The 13,201-nt window shown below is 46.6% G+C and overlaps 1 protein-coding gene across 3 annotated transcripts in view; it reads left to right on the top strand.

The window, feature by feature from the left end:
* The first annotated feature begins 1,751 nt into the window (after window positions 1–1,751).
* LOC109318850 (peroxidasin homolog) overlaps window positions 1,752–13,201 on the top strand; it is a 48,241-nt gene continuing 36,791 nt past the window's right edge. For all 3 annotated transcript variants that reach the window (XM_019548269.1, XM_019548267.1, XM_019548268.1), the window contains exon 1: window positions 1,752–2,104. In XM_019548269.1, the coding sequence (XP_019403814.1) occupies window positions 1,941–2,104 (164 nt within the window). In that variant the 5' untranslated portion in view covers window positions 1,752–1,940. The remainder of the gene's footprint in view (window positions 2,105–13,201) is intronic.

Below are 13,201 nucleotides of genomic sequence, written 5' to 3'. Positions count from 1 at the left end.
TTTTTATGAAACAAGTGCATAGGTCAACTTTTAAACTAGTTTCAAATTAGAATTTAAACTTCTTGTTCATTTGGGAGAGTCCCGTTACGTCTAGTGGTTTATTAGCCATTCGTGGTGTTATTAGGCGAGGGAGTTTCGCCGCTAGAGGTCACACTTACTACCCTAGAATCAAGTCCACAGAGTAAAGGTGGAAACATGCCTCCACGTTTTGCCTCGTTTTTTCAAGCAAGTGCCAGTATAAATAGCAGCTCGCTGGAGGGCAGAGGCACAAACCTGGCGCTGTGCGTCTCCTCTTTCTGGCAGAGAAGTGAGTGACTTTTACCTTCAACTACTTTAAAAGCCCAGACGATCAGATCCCACACAACAGCCGCACGCTGTTGTATAGTTGGTTCATTTGGCTAGTGCAATGGGAATTATTTTAGAAATGTTCTGCAACGGCTTCCTGATCCTCTGATTTGGAGGGGGAGTATTGCTAGAAAATCTCTGAACCCTAGAAGGCTGAAGTAATGCCAAGAGCTTGGGGAGAAAGGGAAAACATAAATGCAAGGAAATACAGGCTGAGAAAGCTGAGCTCCTTTCATTCATCAATAGTGTAGGAACCTATGCCTGTATCCGGAGAAGCCTACCATTGCGGGAATCTGTAGTGACTGGAGGGCTCTCCTTCATTTCTAGCTTCCCTGTGTTTTGAAGACTTAAATTGGGCTCTTGCTAATCACTTTGTGTCATTTTAATTATTTTACAGTTTAAAGATGGGAAAGGTGACTGACTTGATGGGAACTTTGGATGGATCCTGCAGACAGAAGCCTGGAAAGATGCCTTGCTCAGAGTTTCTGGAATTGCCATATTCCTTAATGAACTTCAGGGCTTCCCACTCAAGTTGTGGCTTTGCATATAATCATCTCTGAAAAAGTTTCAGAATTATTTAACCCTTTAAGCTTCTTCATATTGAAAGTTAAGACCTTCAGTCTGAAGACCTGATTTGCCTTTCTTCCCTGAATTTGTTGTCACATAACACATGAGTGCTAGGATTTGCATTTCCCTGCTTGCGGGGAGAGAGCATCACTCTTTTGAACCCCTACTCATTTGAAAGGGTTTCATTGGCTTGTGTTTATGCTATGTTTCATTGCCTTTAACTTACTTAAATTTGCATTTTTTTGAATTGGTGGATGAGACATCCCAGTATCAAAGCATTTTATTTGGCCACCTTGATCAATGAGTAATCAGCTGAGGAGCTATTGATTAGGCTGTCAAGTCCATTTTCCTTCTGTTTAAGTGTATGTTGCCTGTGATACTGTTCTCTGCAATGCTGTTTCTCTGCATGTAGTTTATTGTCACGACTGATCAAACTCTTAAAACCACCAGAAGCCTTAGTTGAATATTACTGACTTAGTTGCTTGTAGCATGGAGCCGCTACTGTCTTTCTGCCCTGAACAGCTTACTGTCTGAATAGACCAGACAGAAAAAAAGGCTCAGGGAAAAGGGATCCAAGTTGGAGTGGGGAGTGGGGGGGACCAAGACAGAGATTAAGGGATTTACTCCAAGATTGTACTAAAAATAATGGAGCCCAGGTCTCTTGCGACCCAGTCCAGACCTGCACCCATATGTTCTCCCATCCCGACAAAACAGACTTCATGAATGTCTACCAGAGACTTCCCTTCCTTCACATTTTTAAACCAGCCAAGAAATGTGCCAAAGGGGAAGGCGCGGAGTTAATTCATTATTCCAGCTGAAAGTCAAGGCAAGTGTAAGTTGAAAGCGATTGTGGGTGTCAAATATAAGCTCTGAAGGGGGGAGCAATTCGCTCTCGCATGATGTATGTTAGGGCCTTGTTTTAATTGAAAACACATGGTGATGAAGTCTAGGAGGAGGGGACTCGGGGCTGGGAAACTTGTCAGCTCCCTGCAGTTCTGAACCGGGGAGCCTGCACGCCAGCAAACACCATGCTGGTCAAGTCTGCAGCTCTCCCAGGCTTTCTGCTTTTTCTCCTCTTGCCCGGCATCTCCTGCTCCTGTCCTAGCCGCTGCTTGTGCTTTCGGACGACAGTAAGATGCATGCATCTGATGCTGGAAAACATCCCCGATGTCCCACCGCAGACCAACATCCTGTGAGTAGCTGATGCATTTTGTTGCCTTTGTAACCTGATCGGACTTTGGGGCGAAGAAAGAAAAGCCAGAGGCAAAGGCAGGGGCTCTACCTTGTGCTTTTCCTACAGGATTGTGCTTGCACAGCAAAAGCCTCCCTTTTAGACACTGTCTTATTTAACCTCTGTTGCTAATTAACAGAGTGATTAGAAGAAACAGAAAACCCATAGGGTTGCAAGGGGTGACCTTTGATTATCCAAAGCTCATATTAAATGGGGCTGATGTAAAGGAAATCTGTGTGTTTCCAGCAAGAGAAAGCATGGGAGTGTGGAGAGAGAAGCTATCCAGGTCTGTCTGGAAGAAGTGTGTGCTCTTGTGCTTCGAAACACCACTCCCTTCTCCTTTTAACTTTTTTCTTTCCAATCCCCACAGGAAGGCTTCTTTTAGGGAGAAACCATGGAAAAATAAATAAATAAATAAAAGCTTATGAATCTCTATAAATCCACTAGGTTGCTGGCACTTTTGGGGCTGGTGGCAGTTACAAACACTTGGTTTGGTTTATTGCAGTCAAAGGTCTGCAAAATTGAAGGGAGGTGCATGTAGCATGTCAATGCCATTTTGGGGCTTGTATACAGTTCATCGCAAGACGTGTAAAACAGTCAACTGCCTAGGACGTCTAAGAAATGCCATTTCTAAAATTGGAGGTGTGTCTGGCTGTCCAGAAGATCTTTATCTGTAAAGTGCAAAGATAATCTTAGTTTGAAGAGTTGGGCAGTGTCAAAAGAGTAGGAAGTTACCAAAGGTTCATTATACACGCAGCTGGCCTGTGCTAGGCTGTTGCTGACCGCAAAACTTGTTCGACATGAACCAGCCAAGGATTTGCTCTTGTGGACCAAAGTGTGAGCTCATCTGGGGCGTCTCTTTAGCTTTTTCCACCCAGTTTCCCACCATAGTCATTGCTGGCAGAAACAAGAGCGTAGTGTAGATGGTAGGCTAGCAACCACTGACTTTTTAATTTTTTTTTTAGCTGTTGTATCATCTAGATGAACCTCTGGTGTCTAACTCCTCCCAGAGCACAAGTGCTGGCTATGTGTGGTTTAATGTTATTACTGTTGCTACTGTCCTGGTGGGGAAATTTGTATTTTCAGTGGCACAGAGGACCATTATAGTGGCCTGTATGGGCCTCTGATTAAATGGGCATTATAAGCTATAAGGTCAGTCTGCAATGCAGATTCATCCAAAGAACATTGTCTGCCTATGCAGATCTTCATTGCATTGATCTGCTTTACAGTCATTTCCACCACGTCTATTCAAGCTGTCACCAAATAGGCTTTTTTTTGTGTCACACCTTAAAATGTTAATCCATTTAAGTTGTCCTTATTCTCTTTCTTTACCCTCAGGGAAACAGTCTTTGCCTTGTGTTGTCTATGGGTTTCGTGGCTGAGAGTTCTTGTATCGCTTACTGGCGTGTGGCAACAGAGCAATGGATTATAACGAGGGAAGACTAACTGGTCTTTTTTTCATAGCAAGGCAGCATTTTACCTCTACATCCAATTTAAATAGTTGCACTTCTTTCTATGAACTTCTTAGCATTAGGCAGAGGGATATTTATGGGAGCAATTACTTTTTCTCTGTCGTGGAAACTTTTTCCATACAAAGATTCTGTAATGGTCTCAGATAAGCTCCTATGGGAAACAGCCTATATGTTCAGAGACTTGCAGGCTGGGATCCTGCTCTGTGACTGCACCTCCCAGGTGCTCTGATTAATGCAGACAGTTCAAACCTCCCTTCACATTTTGTAAAGGGGATTGAGCTCTCTCTAGGATTTACCATGTGTAACCAGCCAGATTTTCAGGACTTTCAGGCATGCTGTTACCATGACTGCATGAAGAAAGAAGGGGCTAGACTTGGGTACCTTCCAGTATCCAGTTCTCCTGTAAGTTGGTTGTGAATGCATCCGCACACTTTCCAGGCCCCAAAGGTTGGAATACCTGGATAATTTTGCTTGATGTAGCAGGCCCAGGCAGCAAACAAAAGCAGTGGCTTTTAAATGCCAAGTCCTGAATGTGACTATACAGGCATGGACTGTAGATGGTGAATCAAAAAACAGTCCCAACATGGTGTGGGGGGAGACATACTTCATTGGGGAAAGTGCTTCAGACTCGTCAAAGGAAATGCATGAATCACTTGGTTTTAATATGTCCTGTAAAATTAAAAACAGAAGCTCATTTTGGTCATACCTAAAGATTTAAGCTGACCTGGTCCAGGTGAAATATTTTCTGTTCCTGGATCACTGCAAAGGTATGGGGTGCCTTAAGCAATACTGTTTAAGATGAACATACCTGATGGGCAGCTTTTAATTGAATTTGTAAAAAACAAGCAAACACTTAATTGTTCACATGCCATTTAAGAGATGCTATGGAGCAAAGAGCACAACTTGCATACCCCACATGCCCCGATTCCAGTCACCCCTCGTTCTCGCCTGATCAGCAGGTGAACGTGAACGTTGTTTTAAGTAGAATGCAAAGCAAATGGTGGAGCTGTGATCTTTTGCATATCCCTGTCTTGGTAAGAGCAGAACAAACCTTAGTATGAACCAGGCACCTCCGTGCTGAGCCTCAGCCCTGTTGTCTGTACAGCTTGACCAGTCAGGAGCAGCTGCAGGTCCCTTGGCTTGCACAAGCCTTGCAGGGCCTGTGTGTCTCATGTCTGTCTTCCTCTCTTGCATCCAGTGTAGGCAATGGGGATTGTAAATGTAGGCAATGGGGATTGTACACAACATGCAGTGTGCCGCTAGCTGACGGCTCCTTTGTGTCTGTAGCCAGTTGGCATAATTTACCGCAGCCTTTAAACTTAGAGCCAGTCCTAGGATGGATGAGCTGTTACTGGATCCCTTCTGGTTCCCATCTCTTCCCTTCCCTCCTGCAACCTCCATCCCAGCTGGGTCTAGCTAAGAATCTGGACCAGCATCTGATTTTAGCAATGGGATATCCATTTCTGCTAATGAAGCCTGTTCATTTTATCCGAACCAGGATGGCGGTAATGGTTGTATGTATGCGGGCAAGTCAGCTCTAAAAATGAGCGCAGTATCGCCGCAATTGTATTTTGGCTGCTGTCTGTTCAACTGGAGCATGGCTATCCAGATGTGATGTGCTGCTTACCCCTGGGACCCGGGCAGTGTTTGTAGCCAAGAGCCCAAGGAAAGGCAACAGCTGTGAAGCATACACTCACTGAAATTTTTCAATAGGTCGTTAACTTTTTAAGCCATTTCTGGCATTTAAAGCAATATACTCTGAAATGTGGGTCTGGGGAGAAGGGGCCGGTGAGAAGAACTTCCATGTGCCTGGTGGCTAATGAATCCCAGTCCTATTAGATACATGGATTATTCTCCTTTGCATTGTGCACAGCACACCATAGAGAAGTAGTTCTCACTACATTTAGCCCAGGGCACAAACCCCTGTGAGGTGAACTCACTGCTAGCCCCAAGCAAAGGTGACTCCATCTTTCCATCTCTCTTCACAGACTCTGTTGCTAACTCTGCATTTTTTTTTGTGCATGGGTTTCCAGTTGGATAACCTTTGCCTTTCCTCCACGGTTGTTCAGTGTGCTGTGTCAGGTTGCCACTCAGCAGCTTGCTTCCTCCCCAGAGGTGGCTGCATTTTCAGTGGCAAAGCTGTATGCATGGCTTTGATCCTCTTTGGGGTCCTTGCGGGTAAAATGTTGGGCAGAAAATGAAATACCATCGCTATCAGAAATGGCACGGAGCGAGTTTGCGAGGTTTTCTTGGGGGCAGGGGTGGGGGTTCAGGAATGGCTTCAGATTTTTTCTCCAAGTATTGTTTTGTGCGGTGGATGGGAGGGAGGAATGAGGAGAACTGCTTAGGACTGTCTGTGTCTGTCTGACAGCCTGTAAACATGTATCCCCGCACTGGACATGCCAGGTGTGATCTTGTCCTGTTAGGCTATTTAATTAATCCTCATTAAAGCCTTAAGCATTGGCCAGGCTCTTCTCTCTGCACTGCAGAGGGAAGTCTGTTTATGAGAAGGAAGCGGGAAAGATGATTCAATACTCTCTCCTTTTTCCCCAGTTTTTGGGAGAATTCCTGTCTTTTTTTTTGAATGAGCTGGAAAATCAGGGGCCTGAACTTGTGACGATGGGTTGCATAGTGTCCCATGGGACTAGTTCCAGGATGGATATTTGTTTCTCCTGTTTACCCAATCCCCACCCCAGCCCCATGGCTTCTCCAGGATCATTTGCTATCCTAAACCACAGGATTTCTTTGCTGCGTGCCTTGAAACAGCTGTTGTGTGTCCTCCAGGAGGTAACAGTGCTACAGCAATGGGTGGGGGAGGTATCCCTACCATCTTTCTCTAAGCAAGTGTCTGTGTGCGCACATGTATGTACACGTGTGCACGCTTAGTCAGTTGTGGCCTCAGAAAAGCTGATGCCCAAGCTGCTGGAGAAGCAATATGAAAGCACGCAGCAGGCATTCATCTTAGGCTGGCAAGTGCCATGTGCCTGTTGGTTCCCCTGATGGGGATTAATTTATCTTACTGCCTAGATCCCTCAGGAGCAATAAAATGATGCTCCAGGATCAGTGCTGGTGTCTGCGTTTCAGGAGGAGGGAAGAGCTGTCTTTCTTGGGCTCGGACAGCGTCCCGAGGCAGGGAGGATGCAGCGTATTGAGGAAGCCCTGCTGCCCTCCCACGAAGAGGCTTATCTGCTTTGATCAGGATCCAACCCTAATCTCCTAGTTGCAAAAGAGGACCAATTGCTGCTGTTAACATTTAATAGTTTGCATTAGTAGGGATTGCCTGGGTCAGCAGTTTGCTGCATAATCTGCTAATAGTAAGACCAAATATTTATTCCTGAGACCACTTCTTCACCCCCCCCACCCTTGGCTAGCACTGAAGGGGTTCTCTTCCCAAAGGGGTGGTCACTAGAGGTGTTAGCCTAAGACTGGACTATGCAGTAGACTACCACAGGGACTCGGGTTGTCTGCATGAGAAAAGGAGCCATGCACATGAAACTTAATGCAACCTGGATGTCAGAGCGAGGAATCCAACAAGCAGACCAGGGCTAGGTACAGAAATTATACATGCACCAGTATAAATGATCGTAAACTGGTTCAAATCTGTAACGCAACAGAGGTTCAGTGCACATAAACCAGTTTCAAAATGGCCAAAACTGGTTTAAGATAAACCTGGATGGATGTAATATCAGACTTGACCAATTTAGTTTAAATCGGTTTATTGAACTTCTGTCCCAGATCCAGCTGAGGAATGTGTGGGTCTCCAAGTCCTAACGGGGCCACCAACCTCCTGCCTCTACTACATCAGTCCCCAGTACAATAACTGGGAGATCATTTGTTAGCTGGGTGAGTGGGGCTTTTGTGGGGGATGAAGTTCAAAGTGCTGCTCCTGCTGTCACTAGAGATGGGCCTATGGTCCAAGGTTGGACTAGATATGACCTCCTGTGGTCCCTTCCCACCCTCATTTTAGATGATTTTGTGATTCAGTGATGTACATACCACCCATGCTACTTAAAAGGCAATAGGAAACGTTGAGTTTTTCCTATTCGGCACCTAGGGGTGTTCCAGACTATTGTCTCTTACTCCCAAATTCTTGGTTACAATGTCAAGCGTCTCATGCAACGCTAGCCAAGTATTCCAGGTGAAACAGAAATGGTCACGCTGTCAGAGGCAATAAATGAGCATGGATCCGTGACTTGCAATGGAGCAATGTCAGTTTGCAGGAGGTGAGAGGTTCGGGCCTTAATGCAGAAAGCATCCCTAGGGTGAACTCTGTGCCAGTGCTTGTAGTCCGTGTTTCACTCCACTGTTCCTTTGCAATCCAGCTCTCTTGAGACCCTCTCCAATACTTTGTCCAATCCCAAGCTCCTCGGGACCGTGCCAGCCGAGCAATTAGTGCTCAGAAAGGCAAGGCAAGTGTTTTTAGGAACATCTGAAGGGATTCCTAGAAGTGTTGCATGTGGAGTGCATAAGGGCGCATTGTTGTTGCTAGCCCCAGATGACATCTTTTGTTTCAAGGACAGCCATCTCCCCACACTCCACTGAGTCACTCCATAAAAATATTTCATCTCGGGCCAGGTTTTGGAAATAGCTTGGGATATTGGCTGCTGGGTTGTTTTGAAATGTTTTTGCCTTGCGTGTCATAATGAGCATAGAGCACAGTTGAGAACCGGCCCTCCACTCGGGATGCTGACCGGAGCAAGGGCTGGTCTGGAAGTCTGGCTGTCGTAGGATGCTGATTTTACGATGGCGAATTTTTGTCCCTTGAACTTACAGGTGGAGTCATGCGGCAGTAAAAGCAAGCGAGAGCCACCTTTTGCTCTGGGTGATTTTTTTTGAAGCCTGAATTTTCACCCTCTTCCATCCCCACCTCTGCAGATTCATCCTGGACTGTGCTCCGCTTTATCGGAACTTGCTACGGTATTGCTCCCCATCTCGGCTTCCTTGACGGGCATTGGGGGTGACCCTCCTTGAGACCCAAAGATGGCACATTGGAAGAAACATCTCTTAGCATCCTTATCGATCAAACAAGGACCAATAGGCAATACTTAAAAGGCAATAGGAAATGTTGGGTTTTTCTTATTCAGCACCTAGGAGCATTTATTGTCTCTTACTCCTAAATTCGTGGTTACCATGTCAAGTGTCCCATGCAATGCTAGTCAAATAAGGATAACAGCCCTCGCTTTCTCTGTGTGAAGCTCAGTGAGGGAAACGCAGTGGAAATGCTTTTGGGAGCTTCTCTGTGGATCTGGTAGCCTGAGCAGAAAAGGCCAAGACTGAATAGATCTTGAAGCCCCAGCTTTCCTCCCATGTGGCTTGTTGTCCCCCTGTGTGGCATGCCTTGCAAGTCTGTTGGCAGAGCAGTGGCACCTGCCCGGCTTGTGCAATCCGTGCATACGTGGAGGCAGTCAGCCTGCGGGGCTCTTACTTGCTTGAAGTTTACTTAAAAATAGTTGAATGTTTTTCTCCCACAAAATGGTCTAGGATTGCCTCAAAGCCCTCTCCGATTCTCTCTGCCTGGATACAGTCCCTAAGAGCCAGGTCTTTGCTTATAAAGATTGGGTCTGCATTCAGTTCTACTCTGAATGGCCTGGGAGACTATTCTTGTGAAACTGTAATACTCTTGCCAGTTCAATACTAGCAATAATTTACAGGGCCTACCTAGTGATATTCTTGCATTAAATGGTTCTTGTAGGTGATTATCTGCCTAGGCATCGTGGTGATCAATGCTTCTGTAAATGCCGAAATAGATTAAACACAAAGGAAAATGGCTAATAAGAACCACTGATTGCTTTGTGTCCTCCTGCTGTGAATTACTCAGCTTAATGATTTACAGGATGATAACAGCTGAGCGGTTCAAAAGCAGACAGCATTAGTACTTGGGTGGCACTGCAAGCATCTGACTTCCCAGCCCTCTGGGTATAGTGCTTTATGCTTCCTGGGATAAACTTCATGGAGTTGCATGGAAAGGTGGAGGGTTTATTCCTGTAGCAGGTCCTAGATCATCTGCTTATTTCAACCTGGCTTCCCCGCTGCAGCTACAGCTTTTTCACATAAGGCTTAGATCAGATTAACCCCCCAGTCAGCCAGTGTCACCTGCTTGTTGTCCAGTGGGGGTTAGTGCTGGGGCAGGACGGTGGCTCTCCCCAGCAGGCTGGCTTCAATGATACTGCAATCCTGGGCATGCCAGGCTGCGTCGGAGGCACCACTGCAAGGCACTACCATAGCGGTATGGATTGCAAAGCCAAAGCTCGCTCTCCCGTGCAGACACGAGAGAGTTAAATCAGACTATCCCCCCCTTCCCTTCCCCTCCCCACCCTGCACTTTGCAGATCCCAGGCTGGGGGGGGGTGGGAGGTGAAAATAAACACGAGGGAGGTTTGCTGCTAATATCGAAAGCAGCTGGGGACAAGCTGGCGAGGGAGAAGCTGTGTGGTGGGTCCCCGGGAAAAGCATGCTTATTAGTTTAAGGAAACCTGAAGGTCTCAGAGACAGTACCCTGGAGGCGGGGGAGAAAAGCACTTCTGTGTAAGGAGGGATGAGGCCCCAGCAGGGAAGCTAGCCATCAAATGTAGGCACAGCATAGGCATGTCCCCGAGCGGCTTTCCACCCCATCCCTTCCCCAGTTACTCCAAGGCTGAGACACGGACCTCATGACCCCAAAGCTGACTTTATACGTGGGCAGGAATATGAATGGACAGGCAGTACCCCTGAAGGGCGAGGGGGAATGAGAGGTATTTGACTGCTATAATGAAAGATGGGGAGAGAGAGGTCATTGAAGGGGATGGGAACGCTTGTCTGCACTCAAGTTTTGAGGCACAGACATCATGTCTCCAGCCTGTCTGTCCTGCCCTTAGATGCTATGGGTGTTATATGTACTATTATATATATTAAGGGAGATATATTATATAGTAAGGCATGTTGTGGAGAGACCCTCCCTCAGGGTATTCAAGGAAGCATAAGGAAATTAGGTATCTAACTTTTTCATAGTTTCATAGTTTCCAGGGTTGGAAGGGACCTGAGCAGATCATGGGGTCCGACCCCCTGCCATGGCAGGAAAGAGTACCAGGTCAAATGACCCCAGCAAGGTGTATATCTAGCCACCTCTTAAAGCCCCCCAGGGTAGGAGCCAGCACCACTTCTCTTGGAAGCTGGTTCCAGCTCCTAGCTGCCTTTTTCACTGATTCTTTTTTTGCAGTTGACTGTGGGCTCCAGCCCCCTTGAACTCATTTGCAAATCCCATCTGAAGAGGTCCTTCTCATGTGTCTATACCACATTTGACCATTTTACATGCTTTTGCTCATTTGTTGTGCTTTGCAGAGTCTTTTATTGTACCCATGCCTTCAAGCAGCAGGTGTTGCACAGTCTGAGGCTGTGCCGCAGTCGCAGGGGTTAAACCCCTAGTATAGCCCCACTTCATTCATTCCTTGGAGCATCTGACTCCAGTATGTAAGTGGTTATAACCATGGTTGGTTAGCCTCTGATAAGGACTTGGCTGCTGAAACGTCCATTTTTTCACCATCGGGTATTTTTTTTTGCCTCTCCTGCATCCGTAGTCATGTCTCCTCAGCTGTGGCGTCAAGTTTGGGTGCTGGTGAGGAAGTGAATACAGACATTTGTGCGCTGCTGGGTGGTCGCACGGCGGGTGTCTCACGTTTTCAGTTTGTCTCAGTCGTTCTGTCCCGCCGGCCACTGCTCTTCTGATGTCAGGCGGGGCGATGCCAACCAGCGGGCACGTGCTGCTTAGGCTGGCGGGCTTCAGGCATCCTGTGATGCATCGGCAGCTATCGTTCAGAAAGGGGTCAAGGTGCTTCGCGTGCCCAGATCTCTCCTACACAGGGCATGCATGCTTGGCACAGGACAAGCTGGGAGCCAGGGCAGAGGTTTGGGTGGCTGAGAGGCTAGCTCCCCGTTTGGAGTTGGCGAGCTTATGCAGAATATCGTTCCGAGTGCTTTTGTCTTCATGACGTGTTCGTTGTATGAAGGGGTTCGATTGCGGCTGACGCCAAACTAAACTGGATTTGAGCAGTGGGACAGTGGGGTCCTGGGCTATGTAATGTTTTGCTGGTGGGTGGCCTCATGATTTTTCACCTGGGAGGCATATACTTGTGTTTTTGCTGGGTTGGCCCAGGAGCTGGAGGAGATGAATGTGGTTATGCAGCAGCCTCTTCCCATAAGAGACGATGGGCTGATTTTTTCCAGAAGCATTTTGTTGCTGGAAGTCCGTGAGATCTGTTGCTAGCTGCAGAGCCAAACAAGGGGCTCTTGCTTTCCAGCCATGGAGACCGGAGCAAGTTTTTGCATTCCCAGGAGTCTGCCGGCCAGGGCGCCAGCGATGCAAGCTCAGGCTCTGGCATGTTTTCACGGGCTGACACAGGTCAATGGACTAGGGTCAGCGTGTGGTCTCAACTGCAAAGCAGAGTGGATTTGCGTCGGGAATTAGAGACTGTGAAGGGGAAACCTCAGTGGTACCGTGCTGTGAAAAGGGGACGTGGGCGGCTGAGACCTTCACTTGCTTCGTTGTTTCCAAGGAGGAGTCTGCAAGGAGCTTGATTTGGCGCAAGGGGGTATGAGATGGAGAGCGAGGGAGAAGGCATACTGCAAAATGAAAGCATTTAGTTGTGTTGACCAGAACCAATTAATTGTTTCTAATCTTTTTGTCTGACCTAAATTACCGTCTGACCTAAACCGTGTTTTACACTTCACTGATTGCTTCCCGCTGTCCCTCTGAAGCGCCAGCCGACTCAGCCTGCACCCTGACGTATTCCTCCCATTTATTTGTTATATTTCCCGTTACCTGTAGCCAGCTGCCTGAACAAATTACACAGCTCCTTGCAGGCCCCTGGGGGAATGAGGCCTTCATGCGCATGCAACAAGGTGTCCATCAAGTTAGCGTTTCTTCACTGCTAACCTTTCCTCACTTTCTCTTAGCAAGACTATAGAGAATAGCAAACGAGTTGCAATGCCACCCTTCTTTTTATTCAGGTGTATAGAGTCTGCCATCACCCAGATCAGTGTGCATCATCCAAATTCATAAGATCAAGACAATAGTATGTAGAAAATCACCCATAAGCCGATTTTGCAGCCAATATGGGGGAAAATGCATTTTGAACAAGCTAGCCTATATATTTTATTCAGTTAGTCTATAAAGATGCCTATCTACTCTGCCTTCTGCATTTTGAGCAATGCAATAATTAAACATTAGGCACATCAGCAGAGAGGGTCAAAACCCAGCAAACTAGTTTTTGGAAAAAGCCATTAAAATATTCCAGGTTGTTTCAGTTTGGAGGGTTTTCAATGGTAGCACTGCGTTGTCTTGTAATGGCACTCATTGTATTGGGTTCAGAGGGGAGAGAGGAAAAAACAGCAGAAGGCAAGAATTTGAAATTTATGATTGAATCAAGACACGCATTTTTAGTTTGGGATGTTCTATCAAAAAGTAACACATAATCTAAGGTCATTTTCCAGGGACTTTGGTATTTGATTGCTTTATCAACCTCACTTTTCAGCAGGAAAAAATGTTGGTTAAAAAAAAATTCACTCACCTCCACAAATTGCCAGTTGAAACGTTACCACTCTGACCGAACCCG

Source organism: Crocodylus porosus, unplaced genomic scaffold, assembly GCF_001723895.1.
Source record: "Crocodylus porosus isolate Cpor-Errol unplaced genomic scaffold, CroPor_comp1, whole genome shotgun sequence".
Lineage (NCBI taxonomy): Eukaryota > Metazoa > Chordata > Crocodylia > Crocodylidae > Crocodylus > Crocodylus porosus.
Note: the sequence above shows the minus strand (reverse complement) of the source record. Positions and strands in the feature narration are given on the sequence as shown.